Source organism: Crocodylus porosus, unplaced genomic scaffold (genome assembly GCF_001723895.1).
Source record: "Crocodylus porosus isolate Cpor-Errol unplaced genomic scaffold, CroPor_comp1, whole genome shotgun sequence".
Classification (NCBI taxonomy): Eukaryota; Metazoa; Chordata; order Crocodylia; family Crocodylidae; genus Crocodylus; species Crocodylus porosus.
Genome location: NW_017728907.1, coordinates 9,835,897 through 9,860,142, shown reverse-complemented (window position 1 = coordinate 9,860,142; position 24,246 = coordinate 9,835,897). Strand labels below are relative to the sequence as shown.

Below are 24,246 nucleotides of genomic sequence, written 5' to 3'. Positions count from 1 at the left end.
AGCATTACCAGGAGTGACCAGGAATAATGGTCACAAGCTGGCAGAGGGTAGATTTAGGCTAGATATCAGGAGGCGCTACTTGACTGTCAGGGCAGCTAGGATCTGGAACCAACTTCCAAGCAAAGTGGTGCTAGCTCCTACCCTGGGGGTCTTTAAGAGGAGGCTAGATGTACACCTTTCTGGGGTCGTTTGACCCCAGCACTCTTTCCTGCCATGGCAGAGGGTCGGACTCGATGATCTGCTCAGGTCCTTTCCGACCCTAGAAACTATGAATTACCTTTTAAAAGGAATAAAAGTCTAAATCAAGCGTAGTATAAGAATTAAACTGCAACCTTATTTGAATCTTACACATCTTGTGATAGGACTTTTCCCTTATAGCCTAATTTTCTCTCGCTTTACTGCATATCATTCCCTTGTTATATTACTTAAATAATATACCTCCTTGCACAGCTACACTTTCTAAATACTGTTGTTTCCCAATGTCAAGCCCTCACCTATAACCACAAGGAACAAGACACAAAACATCAAATATATCCTATAAAATACCATAAGAAAAAGCAGGGGCAATGGAGGCACTGTCAATACCTTGCCACTGCAACAGCAGGGAAGTATTTGGTTCATGTGTGCTCAGAAGATCCTAGAAGAAGGATTGGGCCTTCACAACAGAGGAAGGCAAAAACCTCAACAATCTGTACCAATTGGACTTCCTGAAAAAATTCCTTCTTGATCTCAACTAACTGGTGAGTGGAAGAGCAAGACCTTCTAGCCAGGATACTCTGGCCTTTTTACTTCTAGCATCTGTGCACCTCAATTATAAAAGCTTAGCTATGGCCAAGGTCCCAATTCCTCTCAGAAAGACAAAAAAACCCAACAACCAAAAACACCATCCAGAAGCCACAGGCATAAGGGGAAGAAAATTCCTCCTTGGCCAAAAGTGATAACTAGCAAAAGTCTTAATGTGGGGGATTACTAAATACTTTTGGCAAGTGCACTATCTTCTGTTTAAAGAGGGAACTGACAAACACAGCAGACCAAACCCCTCCCACAATAACTGCATTTCAACACTAAGAATGGTAGATTTGTTCCTGGTGAAGTAGTTACCACACCGTTGTCTTCAATGGATTTTCATCCATGTATACCAGCCATGTATTTGATTCCAAAGATGCTACTATCTTGCATACCAGATTTTCTTCAAATACCTAGGTGGAGTCAGGAATAAGATCTCGAGAATAATTAAGCCACAGAAGTGGGAAGCTGCAAAATTAGATGTGTAGCTTTGTGACAGCCGGGGGTTATAGATCCATCTGTTGCTACAAACAATGGGATTTTTTTTCTACAAAATTATGAATCACTGGACATTAAAATTAGAAAGAGACCCCCCACCTAACTTTTAACAGATGGATCTGAGTCTATAGGCAAGAAACGGAAAGCCCAACTCCACATCAAAATGTGTCTGAAATGTTTATAAACAATTCTCCATTAAAATAATTTGGAGTGTACAGGCTAAGGAGTGGTTAGTGAATGTTAATGTCAGACAGGACTCCTATAGTTTTCAAATGCTAAGCATCTGCTTAAGAATTTTATTTCTGTAGGCAGCTGGAATGCTTCTCAAAGGCTCATGAAACATAGTGAGCTTCGTGTTGGCAGAGGGAGCGTTCCAAAAAGAAAGAGGTGGTATGTAAGTACACATGGCAGGGATGTTTGAGTGGAAGAGAGAGAAGAAAGTTCAAGTGATGAATCATGGAAACTGGGGAAGCTTTGCACATACTGGAAGGTAAGTATATTTTGGTGCAAAAAAACAGCAGTAGCAGAAGACGATGGATTTGCAGAATGTGGCAGCATGGTGTAAGTTGCAGGAAGATGGTTTTAGCAATGGAATTCTAGATATGTTGAGGACAGGAAGAGGGAAAAGGCACCAAACTCAGCCAGACATAGACTTGAATATAACAAATGTCACACTAGAGCAGGCCAAAGGTCCATTCAGCCCAATGCCCTGTCTCCAACATTGACAAACAGTGTATGTTTTAAAGGCAGAAGCAAAGAAGAAGGTAGGGTAATCCATCTTTTGTCATAGTCTCCCAACCACCATTAGTAGGATACATCTCTAACTGTCAGATTCCTTGGGGGCTCCTAAACACATCTACCATAAAATCTGTCTAATCTTTTTTAACCTGGTATATACCATTAACTGCCACAGCATCTTGTGCCAATGAGTCCCACATATTAATTATGTGTTTGGTAAAAAGTACGTCCTTTAATTGGTTTTAAATTTGCTGCTTGATAATTTATCAGAAGCCCATTAGTTGTTCAACTGAGACATTCATCACATGGTAAGTACCCTCATAGTCCCTTACTCACACAGCTTCATGCATCAGTGATACTCCATGACCCCCTTCACCTAATAAACAGCTCTAATCAGTGTGGCATCACCATACAGCACCTCCCCTCTACCTCCACAGACCCTTCCCCAAAAGCACCTCCTTTGATAGCATCACCCCCACGTACTTCCCCTAATACCTGCCTGAAGAGTAATATCCCCCGCAGCTCCACCACTCAGAGACCACTCCTTCAGAGTGAAACATCCATTGCCCTCTCAAAGCCCTCAGCCCTTACTATGATTCTCTTCCTGAGGCCTGAGACTGGAGTTCAAAAGGAAAAGCATTTCTACCATGGCTGCAGGACCACAGCACCCACCAGCTCTTTGAAAGGCTGAGTGGACTTGAGCTCAGTGCCCCAATATACATGTTCAAGTTAGGAGATGTCATAATGAAAGGTGAGGCATGTTTGCCATGACAACAACAAAGTGCTAACTCCCAGAAAAGGCAGTGTGCTGGGTGTTATGTGCCTGGCCTGACAAGTGCTTGCCTGATGTCTCCCAGTCTAGGGACTAGCCTAACAGAGAATTAAACCCCTGATATCAAAGCGAACCAATGGTGATCTTCCTTCAGCTGAAGTGGTTGAGAGCTGTGTTTAGGAACTGATGATTCAGTCAATTTAACCTCAATTCCAAGGCAGATAATGTCATCAAAAATCAATTTCTAAGCAGCTAGAGGGTAACAAGATCATCAACAAAAGCCAACATGGGTTTGTCAACAGCAAGTCACATTTGAGCACTCTTGTCTTCCTTCTAAGAGAAGGAGAGGGGCTTTGTAGATTGGGCAGGGCAATGGATATGATATACCTTGACTGTAGCAAGGTTCCTGACACTGTCTTCCATGAACCAAGTAAATGCAATCTAAATAAACCTACTATAAGGTAGATACATAACTGGTTGGATCAACATACTCAAAAAGTACCCATCAGTGGCTTAACAGCTAAGTGAGATGATGATATGGAATTAGGGATTGAGTGCACAGTCGTCATATTTGCACATAGCGCCAAACTGGGTAGAGTTGCAGACACCTCAGAAGATAGGCTTACGATTCAGACTGAATTTGATAAACTGGAAAAATTGTCCTAAATTAACTGAATGAAATGTAATAAGGACAAGTGAAATCCTGAACTTATGATGGGGGAGAAAAAACCAAAAACAAATGCAGAAATACAAATTGGGGAATAACATGCTAGGTTCCAGTATTGCAGGAGGTTACAAGCTGAATATGAGCCAGTATGCTCTTGGTGCAAAACAAGCCAGTAACATACGGGGTGTTATTAACAGGTGTGTTGCCTGCAAGTCAAGACAAGCAACTCTACCTCTATATTCAGTACTAGTAAGGCCTCTCCTAGTGTACCGGGCCCAGTTCTGAGCACCACACTTCAAGAAAAAATGTAGAGCAGCAAAAATGATCTGAGGTCTAAGAATCATGACCTACAAGAACAAGATATTTCTATGAAAACCAGCTCCCTGTTCATTTTCCTATGCCATTCTTGATTTTAAAGATTGCTCACATTCTTCTCCCTTCCCCCAAGTTGTCACCTTTTCTAAAATGAAGCGTCCCAAGCTTTTGTATCTTTCCTTATAGAAGCCATTCCAGACCCTTGATAACTTCTGCTGCCCTTCTTACCTCTTTTTACCTTTACATTTTCTAGGTCTTCCACATCCTTTGAGATAGGATGTCCAGAACTGCAAGCAGTATTCAAGATGTGACCACAACATGGATTTATATAATGGCATAATTACATTTTCTGTTTCATTCAATTCCTTTCCTAATAATTCTTAACATTTTATTTACCTTTTTTGGGTGGTACTGCATATTATGCCAATGTTTTTGGAGACCGCTCCACAACGCTTCCAATATCTCTTTTCTCAGTGGTAACAAGCCACTAAGACTCATTCCTGATGCAGGCATACATTCATCATGCATATAAAGAATTATTTTTCCCCCTACTACATTAGTTTTTGCACTTAGTAGTGTTAAATTTAATCTGCCACTTAACTGCACTCACTCAGTTTTGCAACATCTTTCTCTAACTCTTCATCACTGGCTTTAGATTTAATTACCCAGAGCAATTTGTATTATCTTCAAAAGTTGCCACCTTGCTATTTATTTCCTATTCCAAATAACTGACGAGTTTGTTGAAGACCACAGGCCCCAACACAGATCCCTTCGGGGGTCCCCACTGTAAAAAACCCCAACAATTAAATTTCTTTCTTTCCCATCCATACAAGGTTTCAATCCATGAAAAGCCTTTCTCTTTGACATCAGGATATGCTTAGCTTCTATAACAGCCTCTGATGAGGAATCTTATTAAAAGCTTTTTGAAAACCTAAAGAGTATATGAACTGGATCCCCTTTATCCTCATGCTTATTCATACCCTTAAAAAACTCTAACAGATTGGCAAGATGTAATTTCTCTTAACAAAAACATGCTATTTCTTTACAAGTGTATTATATTTAACCACATGACAGCTAACTATAAGTTATATTATAGATTTTACTAACTGGCTAGGAACAGAAGTTAGTCTAACTGGCCTGTACTTCCCTGAATCAGCTCTAGAGCCCCTCTTAAAGGCGGCTTTTTGCTATTAGTCCTGCTATTAGGCACAGACTGATTTGTGCAACAGATAACTTTTGCTAACAGTTCTACAATTTTGTATTTACATTCCTTCAACTCATTACTGATACATTGAACAATCTTGTCTAAAACTTTATCTCTTGTCACCTGAATTTGAGTGATCTCTTCCTATTTATTCATGAAGACCAGATATTGTGCAGTAATCTCCCATAAACTTAAGTCCCATTTATTTTGGTTAAGATTACGCTTAAATCCTTTGCTGAATAAGAACCAAAGGCCAGAGAGCATCTAGGTATGGCACCAGGATTTACATGTCTCAAAGAGGGACCACTGACTAGGTCTTCCAAATGGCATGGCAGGGGAGATGAGGGAAGAGAGAGAGAGAGAAGGGAAGTGCCCCCATCTCTTTCACTCTCTCATCTCTTTCATTTGGGAAAGGGTGGGGGCACTGTTAATTCCCTCACATGGCACCAGGAGTGACTTACTAACATTGGCTGTAAACCTTCTTGCTTTTTCATGTTTAAATTAAGCCCTTTGGGCAATTAAGAAATAAAGAGGCTCTTTTCTTGTGTGGGGTGTATTTAACGACATTTTGGTTAAATCTTAGAAAGCTGATAGGTCTGTTAGCATATGCTATCTTTTCATCCAGAGTTAGGTGGGCTTTCCAGAAAGAATGCTTTGTAGTGGAAAATTCACTCATACACTACGAAACCCCCAAAGAGAAATTCCAAATCGGGAGCAAAGCTGCACTCACTTTTTCCAGGTCTGGAGCCAATGAATAGTCTTATGACTTTTCAAAATATTAAGGGAGGTTTTTAAAAAGGTTTAAAAGAAAATGGCTTTACCATCATGAGACAGGAAAAATTGGAAAATAGTTTTAAAAAGGGAGATAATCTCATAATAGGAATTGGAACAGTAAGAATAGCTTGTGCGCCAGAGAAACTGTTGATAGCAAAGCCAGGATTTAAGGATGGAAGTGTCCTTCCCAATGTCCTGGGGAAATGGCTGAAGAAAATATCACTAATTGTTACTGACAGGTGATTAACACTCTAGAACAGCGGGGTTCCCAATGTGGTGCCCACAGGCACCAGGGATAAAGCTTCAAAAGAATACAAAGTAAAGGGAAGCTGCATTTTGAAGTTGAGGATCTAATGCAATTTTAAGTAATGGATGAGATGATCAGATAGATCTAAATTCTGAATTTTAATATTCATATTGGCGCCCGCTGCTTTTTCTTTTAAATTTGAATGTGCCCTTGGGCACAAAAATGTTGGGAACCCCTGCTCTAGAATATCATCCAGTCTTTACACACATATTCACTACAACTCTTTTTCCTGTTCAGCTCAAAGGGTCAGAATCATAATATGCAGACAGCATTCATCCATAGACTTTAATGCACACCTATGATAATTTGTATCAGCTGAAGACTAGTCTTAGACATACCTGAGTTTTAGTTTGAAATATTCCCTGCAATGTTCTATTAAAGAGTCTTTGCAATCTCTATCCATCTGCTTTACTATTATTTTTCATTTGGCCATCTCTTCAAGAATAAGTAACTTTCTCCCACCTTTCTCGTTCCTTGGTTTCCTCTAAAAGTCTTGGAATGAAATACTTTCATTAGAATGGTTTTCAATGCAGTGGTTTCTTGCAGAAAAAACACAGCGAAATCAGCTGTTAAGACACGTATTTAGCTGTGCCTGAGAGTGCTGTGCCAGTAAAACTAAAATGCTGCCAACATTGCACAATTAAATGCAAGATGCCCAGCTCTTGGCAAAAGCATCTTACTGAAAAATCATTTTGAAAGGGATACCAAGACTTTCTCCCCACTATGCCAGATTCCTAGCAGGGACCCCAGTTTATACTGTTTGCACTTGGAACAGTACACTGTAAACCCAGATTCCAGGATTTCACCTTCCCCATCCCCACACCTCCCCACAATATAAATCAAAGAAACAATGGCACTCTGCCCTTTCCTAAGTCTTAACACTTCTGCTATCTAAAGAAAAAAAGTATCTAAATAGCACTTGTGAATTAAGTGGACACATTCTGAATTACTTTTCTTTTTTTTTTTTTTTAAACTTAACCCCATTTTAACCTAATTTCTTTTTATAATTAATGCTGATTGCTTACCCCTTGCACTTCATTCAGTATGACATTAGAGTACGCTTGGAAAATGGATCCAAGTAGAAACTGCCACCTTTCATGCATAAGCAAAATGCTGACAGTTTTGGCCAAAAATTCTAGGTCAGTGTTTAAATCTCAATAGGAAATCTGAATAAGAAAAGGACAGTGCTTATATTGCTGTTGATTTTAGAGGTTTTACCAGACTGTTTTCAAGACCAGAAGATTCTAGCCAAATTAACAATATTCCTACAGGAACTGATGTCCCCCATAACAGTCTCTCTACTACAACAGCTCTTGTTGCAAAGGACTCAGAAACTGACTACAACAGGTCAAAATATTTTTGCCACGATTGATTCCTATTTGAAATCTCTGAGTTTATCTTGTTAGGTGTGCAAACACTTACATATGACTTACAATTCTGCTAATATTGAGCACTGCTAAAAGGACCTCATGGCACCCCACAGTGTCACGACTCAGTTGAACCAAATTAATCTAAGTGCTCGCTATTCATTCTCTGTTTCACATGAATTTAAAAGTAAACAATACAGCCTTTTTATATGCCACACCAGAAATGTAGCCACGTACATGAAAATCCAGTTCTTTCTCAACTGTATTAGCTCTTCAAATTTAACTATGTAAATTCTTGTTGGCATTATGATACAGATTATGATACCTAGCAGTGGGGTGGACAAAATATGGCCTGCAGACCAGATCCAGCCTGCCAACTGATTTTATCTGGCCTGTGGACAAGCACATGCAGCAGTACCTCACAGTAGGCCCTGGATGAGCTGTGCTTTGGCCCCTGCCTTTGCAGGCAGGTGTCATGGGTAACTTCTGCTGGTGCCACAGGGGACGCTGGGCAGAAGCACCTCCACCCGCCTGCCCAGCAGCACACAGAGGCCTGGGAGATGGAAAATCAGCTTGCCCAGGGCCTGTGGGGCCAGACTCCAACTTCCAGGCACTGCACGGTATGCTGGACAAAACCTGCCTGGCACCAGAAGAAGTGAAGGCCCAAACATGGCTCACCCAGGACCTACCATGAAGTGCTGGGCAGGTGTGGCTGCTTCTGCCCAGAATTCCCTGTGGCATCTGGGAGATGTAGCCTGGCCCCGCAGACCCTGGATGAGCTGTGCTTAGTCACTGGCCTCTGTTGGCAAGCAGCACCCATGGCCTGTGGGGCTGCACTGCATCTCCCAGGTGCTAGAGGGGATGCTGGGCAGGAGCAGCCCTGCCCACCTGGCACCATGTGGCAGGCCCTGGGCAAGCCATGCACAGGCCCTGGTGGCTCAGGCTCTGGCTACCATGCGGTGCAAGAAGGGCAGGTGGGGCTGCTTCCACCCAACAACCACTGGGGCTCAGGCAGGCTTGTTCAACCTCCACCCATGGGTGATGGAGCCTGACCACAGGCCTCTGCACTGTCCCACCCTGCTCCACCATCAGGGCTCATGACAGGGTGAGGAGGGACAGTGTGGAGGCCTACAGCCAGGCTCCATTCCCTGGCCCCCAGCTATGGACAGAGAGAGGGTAGGGGGGGAGTAGACAGGTGGGCAGGAGCTGGGGTGCACATGTGCATGCATGCATGTGTGCAGTCCTCAACAGCTCATCAAAACTCAATCAGTGTCTCTTCAGCCCAAATAATTGACTGCCTCTGACTTAGGAAATCAGATTTCAAAAGGTACCACTTCTACAACCATTAAAAAGGATTTTTTTCTAATGCAATGCAGTATGGGTAGATGCAATTAAGTTAACTTGGGGCAGGTATGAAAACAACTATCAGAGCACTATCTACTCTGCAGCAGAATAGGAAAGGGAAATTACAGAACACCTTTGTAGCAAAAGATGTGCAGTAATGGTAGCATATTATACTACCAGACAACACCCTTCCTTCCCATCTTCTTGCCCAAAGGAAAAAAAGAAAACAAAAAACAAACACAGCTCTGACTTGCTTAAGAAGAATCAGTGACCGTTTTCCACAAGGATTATTTCCAAGGATAATTTTTCTTTCTGTTCCCTGAGCAGATGATATCCACTCTCTAGGCCTCTGATAGTACAATATTATCCAGCCAGCGTAAGCAAAAGAAAAAAGGGGGAGCTTGTAGCCAGGTTCAGTAGCTCATCTTCTTGGCTCACTGGTCCTTGGCTGTTGTGCTACTATACAGGCATCCAAATCTCCAGCCTACTTTTCTGATTCCTACACTCCCTGGTTCAGAGCTGAACTCCAGCTCTGGTTGCTTGGGTCCTTGCTGCCTGACTCAATGGAACAAAGCAGGGAGCACGTACTCTGATCCAAGTAGCTTCCCTTATGTGGAAAGTTACTGAGTGAGAGGCAGCTGTGGACAGACCCTAGCAAGGCAAGGGCACAGAAGAAAGGCCAAGCATTCAGCTAAAGCTGCTTGGCAGATTGCATGTCTTAATGCCCCTGATGCAGATCTGCCATGTAGAGAACCCTGGAGAAAGACCCTATGCCTCTCCAAGCTATTTTCCAATTTCTCTATAAGCCGACTCAGGTAGGCAGCTCTGTCAGTTACTCTTGGGTCCCATAGTTAAGACCACCTAGGGAACCAGTGCAGCCCAGCGGATAGCACTCAAACCTGGGAATTCACGGTTTCCAAGGCCTCTCAACTTAGTCACTGGCATATACAACAACCCTGGGCAACTCCCTGTTCCTCAGTTTCCTAATCTGTAAAATAAGGCTGGATAATGACTCTATCCCTTGAAAACTATTCCAATAAGAGTCTTTGATTGTTCACTAACAATCTGTTGAGAGGCATCCACACCATTAGTGTCCTGGAGACCTCAAGGGTAATTCATATTCAAAATGCCACTTAACACAGGATGGTCTCACCCTCTCATCCACACTGTGTATATATATGAGTAAAACAGCTGTGTTGTAGGTATGAATTTGCAAAAACACCCTCTCCAAGTCTACTTGACTGGTGATGGGTGGCACCAACTCACAAGTGAAACATATGTTACTACAGTTCCGGTTAAGAAAGTTAGTAATAGACACATTTCTGTATGCTTTCCTGGGATTTTGCCTACAGTCTAGGAAGAAGAGAATAACCTGTGAAATCTGTAGAGGCATATCTAGGTTTTACCTGCTTGTTGAAGACACTGATTTTAGTCAGCCCAGCATGCAGTACAAAAGCAGTCTGGTAAACTGCATGAAACCCTCAGTCTCCCTCACTGTCCAAGAGATTCAATAGACACATACTTCTGCAGGACCTAACAAAGACTAGCTGGCACTCCTCCAAATCCACAAGCCTCAGTTGACTTTCTGGGGGTCTCCCACAAAGCCTTAGTAGGCTTGTCAGCATCTCAGTAGCAATAATGTTAAAACAGTCAAAGGAATAACCTTAACCTGAGGGTGACACTGAATACATTTCCTAAGAGTTCACAAGTTCCTAAATAATAACAAAAAAAGGATCCACACAACCTTCTCCTATTCTGCATCACCTCTTTGAAATATATGGCAAGAATCACTGTTTGCAGAATGTCTCAAAGTCCTTTGCTCAGAGGAGCTGGAGACATGGAACTTATCCTGACATCTTTCAGGAGACTCATCCTGAACTGTATGTGATGTGTGACAAATGCAGAGAGGCAAGTCTGCTCAGCAAGAAATTAATTTTGTGGAAACACATCTGTATGCTGCTATTTCTAGCACACTTTTTAAATATTTATTTTAAGCATGAACTTGCACGACCCTTGCTACTCATGTTCACTCAATATTACAAGCTCTGAACAAGACAACACAGCTAAATGCAACTAAACAAATACACTGGTTTGCTACATGTCATTAATCACCATTGTGCAAAGCATTCTAATTGAAACAGGCCCCTGCTGCTCAGATCTTTGTTAATTTCTTCTTTAATTTCAGAACAAGTTATTTCCTTCCTCCAAGTGTTTTAAGTTTCAGAGGGCCATGTGTGCTTGCAAAGGCTGGAACAGGGCAGACTCTTTGTAAAAGATAAGATGCAACACATAAATTGGTGTCTTCTCAGGCATACCATATGCTGAAAAACAGAAGCTACTTAACAAGAGTAGCCAACTAAATCTGCTTCCCAAGAATCTAGTTTCAGGCCAATTCTAAAAGCACTGCAGGTCCTGTATTATTACACTTCCCTTCCTCATACGGACTGACTGTGGGAAATGATAGATTGCTACTTTGTTGTTGTCTACCCAATAGCTGTGTATTCAAGACTGGGCTGGAAAGGTTATGAAAAACAGGCTCTTCCCCAAAAGGTCTGGCTCTTCCACTTCCATAAGAACATTTTTACTACAGTGATTCAAATGAAGTGTTGACATCCCAACCAAAATCAGAATCCCAGGGTACTATTCCATACATGTACATAGTAAGAGACAGCTCCTTCCAAGATCTAAATATACAAGACAGATGAAGGCAGAAGTACCTCCTTAACATTCACCTTTACCCCAATGCCTCAATACTTAACCTGAACAGAGTCAGGCAAGTTACAAGCTGTACATATTCCTGCCCTTAACAGAGGAATGAGAGGACAAAGTTTCCCTTTTTTTTAAACAAATGAGTCAGAGGACATGCAGATCTTGAGTGACTTGCCTGAGGTCTGAGTTTAAAGCCCCATCACCTGACCCCAGGAGTCTTTCCTGACCAAGTACAGAGGGGCTTGGCCCAATGATCTGTAAGGTCCCTTCCAGCCCCTAACATCTATGGAACGATGAAATAATCCACAAAATCTGTGGCACAACTCAGATTTCCTAAGTGCCAGCCTGGTATCCTAATCATTAGGGTTACCTTGATTTTCTTGGTATTTAGCCTCTTCCATCTCTAGCCCTTGAGCAAGATGAAATGCGAAAGCAAAGGCAAGTGACAAAAATACTTCATGAAAGCCTTTCAGTACTTGCTAAGGCAGTTGGAGTTCACTTCTAGATTTAGGTGAAGGCCTTAACAGGTGGAGTTGGGGGTGTCTTTATTTTAATGATTCATCTATCTCTACTATTAGGGCCATGGTCTGTTTTAGGAATATCCAACAAATGGGTGCATTTCCTTTTTAGGTAAACTCGAGGAAAATATTCCTACCTAGATTATAAGACAGTGCATTTTTTTGCCCAGTAAGACTGCTGATGTCCAAACACTAGAAGTGTTAAAAGGCATACCTGAGTTCAGTGCTCAGCAAGGTCAAGGTGCCTTCCTCCTTAGACCGTGATGCCCACAGGTGTTACCATGACCAACCCCTCAGATCATATGCCAACAGCTGAATTATAGGCTATCATTAAACAGCTAGAACTTACATCCATGCCAGTAGCTGGTGTGGTGGTTTGGAGAAGAGGTTTAGTGACTGCTATTTTTCCACTCCCTGAAGTGTTTCCTGAAGCTTGTGGAATCATGTTCATGGTGCAGCTGTGAAGTTGGGAGGTGCCTCCAGTGACAGCAATAACTGGCTGAGAGGCAGGAAGAACTGCAGGAGCCTGAAGCTGTACCATAGTGGTCTGAGAAAGCATCACTGGCTGACCTAGGGGAGAGAGAGACAGGCAAAAAAACAATCACGAATGAGTCAAAGGATTCCTAAAGGTTCTACACTTCTTCTCTTGATTTTGCATGAAGTTACAAGTAAAAATATAGCTTTCCTATCTACACCTCAGCAGAGCAAGGACAAGTATTCCAGTAGTCCAGGCAGCCAGATGAAGAGTTTATGGATCCGGATATGGTATCCTTCTGTGGTGACATTTCACCCTGTTGGAAGAAGTCAACTGATAAGCTAATGGACCAACACTATCCACTCTGATTTTCCTGAGTACTTCAGAGAGCAGCAGAATGTCTACTGAAGCCATGTATTTTAATCTGGCAGAAAATGTCTTTTGCTATCCCTGATCTACAGAAGTGCATGGGCACTTGGAGTCGATCCTGATGAAAGAGGCTTAAGAGGGCAACACCTACTGAAAGACACCCATGATAGTTTGAAAAACCATTTCAGTTTACCCTGGCAGAAGACTAAACTTGTTCTGATTGATACAGCAGTATCAGATATATGCTCTGCATGGAGTCTGTAGCTTTTCTCCTTTCTTTGCATAAATATGGGAGCAAACTTTTTTACACTATTACAAGACATGTTAATGACCATTAGAACACATTCTACTTTTCCTCTGAGTTCATAAGAACAATCTGGACCCAATGGATGGTTCATATTTCTAGAGGAAGTATGGGTAGTTTGGCTTTTCAATTTTTCCAGAGTAGCGTTTCTCAACACATAGGTCGCAACCCAAAAATGGGTTCCAAGACTATACGAAAGGGTCATGAACAAACTTTAAAAATGGATCAACAAACTTTAAAACTGGATTATCCTTTGAGGGAGAAAAATGTGGGAAACCATGGTGTGACAGGAGTATCAATATCGGAGCCTTTCTGGGAGTGGCTCCACCCTCCTGTAATGGGCCAACCGCCTGCTTACTCACCTGCCACACCTTGATCTTACTTGATTAGTAGATTGTTGTAATCAGCAGGAGGCTGCCCATTTTTCGCACCCTGGTGACGGGGCGCTACCTGCGGCTCCTTTTCCTCCCCTACACCGCAGCCCAAGCCTCACAGATGGTGTTGACATGGTTTGACCTAGGCCCTGTTATGTCTTGGCCCTCCTCTTTATTCCTGGGGCTTCCCGCTGCCCCCCTCTCGCTCTGGGGCTGGAGCCAATGCACCCCACAAATACTACACCCTCTCTGGCACCAGGAACCCCCACGCTACTGGGGAGTCCCTATGAGGCCTCCTCCAACCCCTAATAGCCTCACCCAGTCCTCTGGTCAAAAAAATGAACATAAAAACACAAAGCCCCTGGGCTACAACATAAAACTAGACCGTCCAGTCAAAACAGATTCACTCCCTACTAGAGAGTGAGGGCGAGAGGGAGGGAGGGCTCCCCAACCCCAGCAGTAACCAGGGGACGTTCACACCGCCAGAGTTCTCCCCTCTCTCTGCCTGTCCTAGCTGAGTTCCTACTCCCACAGCCGCTGGAGAGGAACTTCTCTCCTGGCCTCCTACCTGGGCTTAAGAAGGGCTAAGCCCTGCCCCTTCCTGTCAGCTGGTTTTACTGGTTGCCTCGGCAACCAGCACCCGTGCAGCCCTGGTGACTGGCAGCTGAGCCTCCCCCTTCCTGCCACTAGGGGTCTCTCCTGAGCCGTATCCACTTTCAGGCGCAAGGCACCTGACACATGCCCCCCACACACACTCCCACCCCATACATGGAGGGGCTAGGGCCTGAGGGCAGGGGGCAGCAGGTTGGGAGTGAAGGGCACTGGCAGGGCTGGGGGCTGTTTTGTACTTAAACTATTTACTGGGTCAGGACCAGCCACTGATGTTTACAAATGGGTCCCAGTACAAAAGAGGGTGAGAACCACTGTTCTAATACTTGTCAGTGAACTGCCCAGCCTTGTTTATAGCGAGTTGAAGGGATGAAGACAGGTTGTCTTAAAAAGTGTCATCTGTCAGGCTCTATCCATTCATCTTCTTTAGAAGCTGTGGATGTAAGACCATGACATCCAGATTAAGCCTGCAGTTCTGGAATCAAAATATAAGCCTTCAGATTAGTAAAGTGCATTTTCCATTTCAGAACAAGACTCCAGCTAACGCTGTTCAGTATTTTAGTACTCAGAGGACAACACGACAAGGCAAGAGCATTCTAGATGCAGAGCTTTCATTATAATGATTCCTGTCAAGAACCTCCCCACTTCCCCTATCTGACACAGTCACTCTTGGACCAAGACCTCAGAATTTTTCCTTTTAAGAAACCAATTCCAAATTTAGATGCAATCGACATGGGGAAGAGAAATGCCATTCTTGAAATGTAGCCAACAAGCAACAGGTCCACAAAACAGAGAACAGCTGAGGAGGACCATAAATCTGGATAAAAGTCACTTTAATGAGGGAAGGCTGTAGGGTCTACAACTGTCTGAACAGAGCAGCAAGGTACCTCGTTTCCATGGGTCCAAGTAAAGGCCTGGAGTTATAATAGACAGACAGTGATGTTTGTTAGCCACTTGGGGATCCATCTGAATAAAAGCTGTTGTAAAAGGTAAAAATTTGATCATAAGGAAGGCTCAGACATATAAAGCTGCTGCTGCTTGCTTTTCTCTTACTAATCAGAACTGACTGTGTGTGTCAGTCCTCTCCCTCCTGCATTTTTACTGAAAATATTTAATGTGTATAAAGTGAATCACAAGCAAACATATGAACCAACTCAAAGAAGCAAAGCATTCAAAAAATGATAGGCCAAATAAAATAGGTTACAAATAAATGACATAAGGAAACAGTACAGATTTTCATAGCCTTAGCTATGTCCTTAAATTACCTTACACTGAAACCCCTTTTTTTTTTTTTTTTTTTTTGAGAAAGGGGCCTCTTTATACCAAAAAGACTGATAAGACTTACAAAAGACTGACAAAAACTTAATGAAACATTCCTCCTCCCTCCAGGTAAATTAATACCACAAAGACTTTACTAAAGACTTTACTAAGACAAGTAAGACCTATTCGCACCCAAGATATATCAATCCAAAAGCTTCACTTGCTCTGTACACATCTTAAGATGTCACTTGAAGATTCTGGCCTAGTCTACACTACAAAGTTTTACTTGCAGTACTCCAGTTTCAAGTTCACTCAGAGTTCCTTCACAGTACCAGAATCTTGCCCTTTGCTACCTAGTGCCCTCCCAGGACACACTTCATACACTGTTGGTGCAGTGGAGCCACGCACACCTGACAGAAGTGCGTGGATGGGTATGTAGGCATGGTAGCTGCTGTCTTTCACCAGAATTTCAATGTGCAGAGGCAGATAAATGTTGACATCTCATATATTGGTGGGGAGGGAAGGAAAAGAGAAAGAAATCATATGGTACTATCCTCATAATACCTCTTCTCTCTTCTTCCAAGCTTTGATGAGCAACATCACACTTAACAGCGGCATTCCAAAGTATCACCACTGGCATCTGAGTTAGTACCCATGAAGATTAATGGGACCATTCATAACAATACCTTCTCAGACAGTACTAAACAACACAGTACTTCACTGGATGAGTACCTCAAAAAGGATTAAGGGGGTGTCAACCTGACTCTAAATCTGAACTTTTCATTGGAGGCAGTCAGACTGGAGATTACAGAGAGGATGGGGATGGCTTTTCTCTGTAGCCACAGGGAACAAGACTAAGACCAATGGATTTAAACTGAGGCAGAGGAAATTTAGGTTGGAGATAAGGAGGAACTTTCTGACTGCAAAGATAGCCAAGCATTGGGACAGGCTACCTACAGAATCTGTGGAAAGTTGGACAGGTACTTGGAAGGTTTAGTCAGGGATGATCCTGCCTTGAGCATGGCGTTAGACTACATGCAAGGTCCCTTTCAGACCTACTTTCTTATGACCCTATGACAGTGAAAGTACATTGTGCTCCATGCAACCTCAGTGCCAGACCCCTTGGCTTTAGCTAAACTTCTAATGCAGCAATTCCCAAACCTTTTCTTATTGTGTACCGCCTTCCAGACTTGCCAGCTGCCTCATAGCCCTACCTGCACGAGTTTTATATATTAACCCCTTAAATGTCAATTATTATTAGCAGATTTAATTTTCATTATAACATTACACAATTTCTCTTGCATATCCCCACAGAGGTCTTACGCAGTACGTGTACCACAGTGTGAGAACCTCTGGTTTAGTGGAAAAGCAGTTAATGAAAACAAGTTTCCCTAGATCTGTTCTGTACCCATCAACATCACTGCCATGTATATGCACACTTAGGGAATTTTTCACATTTTCTGCTACTCCTTGGGTTCAAAACTTTAGCAGCAATTAAATATTGTAGGCAACTGTGGCCATCTGATGGTCAAATGAGAAACTACATTAGACAGTTCCAGTGAATGCTCCATAATATGCATGTACTGGGTTTGCAAAATAGTAAAACGCAGCTCAGTATTTGTGAGTGAAGATGGAGCACACTTCAGCAAACAGCAATAGACCAAGGTTGGGCTGGACACTAAAAACTTGACAATGTCAGAGGCAGCATTAGCTGTGAAACTGATGAAAACAGCTAAAGCTACACGAAATAACTAAAATGCTTAATCTGACATAAGATCTCAGTGACCTTTGTCACTGAGATCTACAAGGATGGTAAATGGCTAGTGGCAGCTGCCCAACATAAACATCTGCCCATGTTAGCCATTGGTGTTTTAAGCTGTAGGAGTGTTATCATACAGTCCAAGTAAAAAAACAGCACTGCAATTAGAAAGAACTGGTTCTCACAAAATGAATTTTAGAATTTGCCATGTTAATAGCTCTTGAGAGAGGGAGAGTGACAGACAGACAGACACAAGTGACTAAGATTTATAAGTTACAAAGAAGAACACAGAAGTTGCCACGCTATATCAGACAAATGACCTATTTAGTACTAAGTCTTTAGTACTGTACCTTCAACATGGTCAGGAAATAGTGCCTTTCAAAGAAAGGTGAAACAAACCCAGGCAATTATGGACTAGCTTCTCCACAAGAGAGGTTTCTTACTCTATACACAAGCTTTTTCCATCATTTTAGGGTAGGTCATATCATGAAGTGAGACAGTTCATAAACTTATCTGTAACAACTGTGGAGGGTTTTTTTAGGTAAATATTTCCTTGTTTGTGAATCCTACCAAACCCTTTGGTTTCAGCATCTTGCAGCAACGTGCTCCACAAGGTGGTTATTCACGGAGTTAAACGAAAAAAAAAAAAAGACTTTCTGTTGCTTTTAAATGTCATTCAGCCATTTCAATTAAATCAGTTTGGGGCTCATACTAAGAGAAAAGGCCAACAGGAACACCTAGCTTACCAGTGGTTCTCAACCTTTTTGAACTCAAGGCATCCCTCCATAATTTTTGTGAACTGAAAGGCACCCAATTTCAAAAAACTATTTTATATATTATTACAGTGCTTACCTCCTTGCAGAGAAGCTGGGCAGTGGGGGAAGAGGGTCTGTCCAGGTAGGGAGAAGCCTGAGCCTGCATTCTCAGATTATTTCCTCTCACCTTGAGACACTCTTCAAAGGATCTCGTGGCACCCCAGGGTGCCCACGCACCTTGGTCGAGAATCACTGTCTAAAATCAGTGATGCCCAATCTTTTTGCCCCACAGGCCAGATGGGCAGTGCCAGGTTCATCTGTGGACTGGATCCAGCTAATGGGGCAAATCTGGCTGTAAGCAGTTGCACAGCCTAATCTTGATCCATCCACCCAGGGCACAGCAGGGTGGGGCAGTCCCGATCCAAACATGGGGGTGGGGGGATGGAAGCAGCAAATGTCACAGTCCAAATGCAAAGGATGGGGGCGGGGGCAGGGGCAGGGGCAGGACAGTCCCAGTCTAGACACACAGGGTTGGGGCAGGGGAAGTATGGGAACAGAGTAACCCTGATCCAGATGCATGGGGGGAGGGGAAGGAGAGTTCCAATCTGGACATATCAGACAAGACAGGGTAGGGCAGGGCAGACCCAATCTAAATGCATGGAGGGGCATGCGGAGCCACTCCAGTCCTGATGTGTGTGGATTGGGGGCCAAGGGTGAGGGAAAGAGGAGCCCAGCCAGATCTGGACACTCAGGGGTGGGGCCCAGGACAGCTCTGATCCCCCTTCACTGCAACAGCCCAGACAAGATTGGAGTTGGCTGCCCAGGCAAGGCTGGCGTTCTCATCTGTGGAGGAGCTCCACAGGCTGGATGTCAGGGCTCTGTGGGTCAGAGGTTGAACAACCCTGTTCTCACCCATTGATTAATGGCAGATGGAGGCTCAAAGCCCTATCAGCTCCAATTTCCTCCATACACTTTTTGCTGCTAGGACTCTTAGGCTGCCCATCAAACAGCTTCTCTCTCCTCAAAAGCTACCTCTTCACATAATGACACAGTTTCATTAAAACTAATAAGAAACTACAATCATCCCATCCTATTTTCTGTTCTTACCAGGAAGCAGCTGTCTAGGACTATTTATATCTTTGCATTTTAAAATACATAGCCCCATTCCCATCTTGAGACAATCAAGGGCTAATCTGAGTTAATTCCCACTCAAACTGTGTGTGTAAATGACTGTCAACCACTGCCACATTTTTGGATACAAATCAAAACCAGGGAGAAATAAGACCTGAGATAAACTCAATATTTGTTTTTTTACCATTACTCAACTTACCATGGAATGTCATTTCCATTTGCCCAAAAAGAAAGCAAACCCATCTCTAGCCCTCTACTCAACCACAACTATACACTGACCTTTTGGAGGGGCTGGCTGGATGCTAACCACTGGCTGCTGCTTTGGCAGTGGCAGAAGTGTTGGAAGGGTCTGAATAATGATGGCTTTAGCCGGTAAACCAATGTTGGTCTGAGTCTCAGGTACAGCAGGCAGCAAGAGAGGCTTGGGCTGAATGGAAAGTTTGGATGCCTGATTACATCGCTTTGGTGTCTTTGCAGAGCTACTGGCTGGGGAGAAGGAAAATAAATGAGTTAGTTTCAAAGATCTAAAAATAAGAATTCTATAAAGAGTTACTGATGTATTTCTTTGTTAAGATGTGCTTCTCATGCCAAGTACATTTATCAGAAACAAAAGGCCTAGCTATTCGAATAGGACTGTGAAAGTCCTTTTCCCCTCACACGCATCATTTCAAAAAAGGCAATGATGCATGTACCAACAGCAAGGCCAAATAAAAAATATTAATCATACCAGACCGGAGTGTGGCATTGGCAACAAGCTTTTTCTCATTCTGGCCATCAGGGGATGAGGGACTTGTGGAGCTCTTGCCATAAAGAGAAAGGGGAGACATCTGGGAGCTGGAGCTGAAGTCCAAGTCTTCCTGTTGATGGAAAGTACAAAAACCCCCACAACTAATGACAGATCCTTCAAAACAAAAAAGAGAGTGCTTAAAAAATAAACCAAATACATCACAACCTGTATTATTCATACAGGAATGATTCATAAACCACTTCTTTTTAATACTCAGGTGCTTTGCTGTGACTTTCATTTCAAAGGGCACTCCTTCTCTGATCAGCTGAGGAACAGTAAGTCTGACACAGCTGATTGGAAAGTGATGCCCTGTGAAATAGAAGCTGTGACTAGGATATGGTACACACCCAGTCCCCCATAGCCATTTGCTGAGGTTAGATATACCTAGGTTTACCAAGTTTGCAAACTCCGCAGTGGGGTTATGGTCCTGTATAAAGAATCTGATTTTTTTTACTGTATTTTCAGTGTTCAGTTCAGTGTTTAACTGGCCTTTCTACTAAAACCTCCCACAGTAACAATGAGGATGGAAAGAGATATTTTTATCCAACCTTTTATTCTTGGCAGTACTAAAGGCCATTTAAAAACAAGCAATCCTCTTCTTTTTATCCAGCAAGATCAGGCAGACAGGGGATAGCAACAGCTACTAGAAAGGCCGTTCTGTAGTGAATACTTTTGGACTCTACACAGATACAATACATAGGGAAAAAAGATCACAGGAAGTGCACTGTGTGACAGCTTGTTTAATTTTGCAGGTTTCCCTCATGCCCCTCCCACTACTGATCAGCAGAGGGGCCCTGTGACTTGCTCCTGATTGGCAGGGGGGTGAAAACCACAGTTTTAAATATGGCAGAGTTTTTGCTAAGAGGCCCCAATGGCCCTGATGTTTGTTGCTACCTGGACAGGAGGCAAAAGCCATGCCAAATTTAAAACCACACATTTTGTCTCCCTGCCAATCAGTGCGGGGAGGCCTGGGGGAAACTGCAAGATTAAAGGAGTCACCATGCAGCACACTTCCACTGCAATTTTGGTACGTACTTAACAATGCATTCTCAGTTATCCAAACCTATTTGGCAATGCTGTTGAATTTACTCAGGTAAGTGAAACTGTGACAAGGTCAAGGTAATCTCTCTCAACAGGGCTTCTGATTGGCTTATCTAACTGGAGTCCATTGAGATGGTGTCCAGACAAGCTTTTATGTGCAAAGTAATGTGTTATCCAAACTCCAGCTCATTCTTTATTGCTAATTATGTACGTCCTAGTAACAACATCAAATCAAACTCAAGGCAACCTGCTAGCCACTTGGATAACAGAGGATGTATCTTAGTTGTTCACAGCATAACATGGAAAAACTAGGCTCCTGAACTCCCCTGCAATATTATCTGCTGTGCATTATGTTCCTGTTTGTATGGATCAGAGAGTAGCATGGGAAAGAAAAAGGCTTAGTACAAGAAAATTTGACTGAAGAAACTGTTACAGGGACAGGCAAGATAACTGAAAGCAGTTTATTACAAGAAAATAGATCAGAATATGTTGATGCTGTTCTTTTAATATGTACTTCCTTTATAAGCCATTCTTTCATTCATACAATATCATTGTAAGCCATGTAAAGCATCAAAACGTTAGTGCTTACAGGCACATGTTGTGCTGAAGAGTCCACTGGTGATGATGGTGAAGGGACTGAAAAAGTTGTATTAGCTGGTGATTGAGGTTCCGTCTTCAAGTTTGCTCCTACAAGAGACAAAGACAAATAGGCTTTTGTACTGCACAGATCTCTAACAACAGAAGCATCACCCAGAGAACCTGTCACTCTACTTCAAGCATTCAATTAAACAAAAGAAAAGAAAAATAACTAAAATACATGCGTAAAAATAGTAAAACTACAAAAGTTATGTAAAAAAAGTACCTAATGTTCTACCCAAAGGAGAAAAAAACATCAATGAAGCAATTTCTGGTTGCAAAAATCATAGCATACATAGGACCTTGAAGATCATCTAATCCAGCCCCCTGAACAGATACCGGATGCACTGTTCCTGAACCATCCTAGACAGATGCCATTCAGCTTCTTGAAAATCTCCAATGAAAGAGATTCCACAGCTACCCTAGACAGTTTGGTCCACTGCCCTAATGGATCCTAGAAGGTTTTTTCTGAGCTTTGATCTGCTCAGGTATTCTAGTAAACAGTTCCGCTGGTATCCCCAAACTTATGACACCTGTGACTAGAAAGTCATAGCTCGTATGTATTACCTGAAAAAGTCTGGTTTGTAGTATCCCAGAGGTCTGGGTCACAAGACATCAAATCCAGATCAAAATCAAGGTTATACAGACAATTTTTCTGAAATGACAGTTCAGCATAATTAGATTTCAGAGAAGGAAGAACTGAGGATATATATTATAACCAGCATGCATTATGCTCAGCTAATTATAGAACAAAATAACAGAAAGGAATTCTAAGGCACCATTTGTACCTTATGGTATAGTGAAACCAGTGTTCACAGCTAAACTCTCAGAAGCATATAAGGCAAGTTTTCTATAACAATAATGATGTAAGTCATAGATGCAGAAAGAGACTATGGCTTTTAGGTCAGTCTTAATCAGCAACTGGATAAGCAGGGGGAGAAGGGGTGTTACCTGAGTAATTATTTTTCCAACTATTATTTATAATGCAGTAGCAAACTACAGGTCTCAGTCATTATTTGAGATGATGATTTTCTGCATTTTTTTGTCTTTATAATACCTGATTTCACATCAATACATTCCAGCCTTGAGATGTCAAGATTATTAGCGCCATTTTACAGATGGGAGAAATTGAGACCTGGGGATGCAACACGATTTGGTGAAGGACATTAGCAAGATGGATTACAGAGCTAGTAATAGACCCCAAATCTACAAAGTGATAAACCAATGCTCTCTCTATTAGGCACACAACAGTTAAATAAACAGATACCTTCAATTCCCAGAGGGAGGGCATCCAACTTCCTTTTCCAAAGATACTTTGACTCTATGCAAATGGCACAAGGAGAGACTTTCATAAATGAGTCAACAGGAGGTTTTGGCTCCCTGTACAAAAACCCCCTCTATTTTATGAATTCTCCTCCTCCTAAAAGGAGTGGAATTCTCCAGTCTCAGCCAAGGAGCAAAATTATTCCAATAAATACAAAGCAAAATATTTAAAAGCATCACATGTTCCTAAGAGAATTTCTGAAGACCATGAACACCCAAAATATACAGGATGGTTGTGTCAGAAGTGAGGTAAACCCCAAGAATGTCAAAAAGGGTAGCAACTCTAGGGCAGGGCCCATTATGTGGATATAACTTGGGCATGCACTGATAAAGATTTCCTTGGTCAATACCAATGGCTGATTATTTATCATAAAGCAGGTATCAAATTAGGAGCAAATAACTAAGTCACATTAGTGGATGTGTAGATGTGCTAATGCACATTAATGTGGTGTGTGTTAGTAGACACATACTGCATTAATGCGCATTAGTATGTTTGCATGTGAGCTAATGTGACCTAGCTTTTTATGCCCAAATGTAATGATCTTAATGCACATTAGTGGGTCCATGTATAGACATGCGCCTGAATCGCCTTATGCGCCTTAAGCAAAGGCACATTAAGTTTAGGCACACGTGCATCGCAGAAACCAACTGGTGACTTTGGGAATGGTGTCTCGAGGCAGGCTTTGGTTTCCTTGACAACAACCCGCACATCACAACAAGAGACATGCTCGGATGGGATGGGCTCCACCTTTCTCCTAAAGGAAGGGCAAGGCAGAGATGGAACTGGGACTAGCTACCCGGATCAAGGACAAGAAGTCCTTTTTTAAATATATAGGGGGCAAAAAGAAGGTTCCGGGTAACGTGAGGCCCCTGCAGGACACACTAGGAAATTTGGTTGTCACATCAGATGACAAAGCTAACATATTTAACGATTTCTTTGCCTCCATTTTCCTGAGTAGGGACCGGAACAGCTACCCCAACTCTGGGCCCCCCGCACACCCCAGAGGAGGCACACCTAGGCCAAGGGTTAGTGAGGAACTAGTCAGGGAACTTCTGGAGGGACTGGATGTATTCAGATCAGCTGGTCCAGACGATCTCCACCCTAGAGTACTGAGGGAATTGGCTGAGGTCATTGCAGGACCAATGGCATGGCTGTACGAGCACTTGTGGTGCTCTGGTGTGGTGCCAGAGGACTGGAAGAGGGCCTACGTGGTTCCCATCTTCAAAAAAGGGAGGAAGGAGGACCCGGGGAACTATAGGCCAGTTAGTCTTATCTCAATCCTGGGGAAGCTTTTTGGGAGAATTATCCTGGCGCATGTCTACAAGGGACCAGCAGGGGAGATTATGCTTAGGGGCAACCAACACAGGTTCATTAGAGGCAGGTCCTGTCAGACCAACCTGGTGGCCTTCTACGACCAGGTCAC

At 42.8% G+C, this 24,246-nt stretch overlaps 1 protein-coding gene across 1 annotated transcript in view; it reads right to left on the bottom strand.

The window, feature by feature from the left end:
• ATF6 (activating transcription factor 6) overlaps positions 1–24,246 on the bottom strand; it is a 166,345-nt gene that overhangs the window by 138,061 nt on the left and 4,038 nt on the right. Inside the window, exons 3-7 of the mRNA XM_019530715.1 lie at positions 22,067–22,154; positions 21,453–21,550; positions 19,763–19,892; positions 19,315–19,521; positions 12,349–12,569 (exon numbers count right to left, since the gene is read on the bottom strand). Of these exons, the coding sequence (XP_019386260.1) occupies positions 12,349–12,569; positions 19,315–19,521; positions 19,763–19,892; positions 21,453–21,550; positions 22,067–22,154 (744 nt within the window). The remainder of the gene's footprint in view (positions 1–12,348; positions 12,570–19,314; positions 19,522–19,762; positions 19,893–21,452; positions 21,551–22,066; positions 22,155–24,246) is intronic.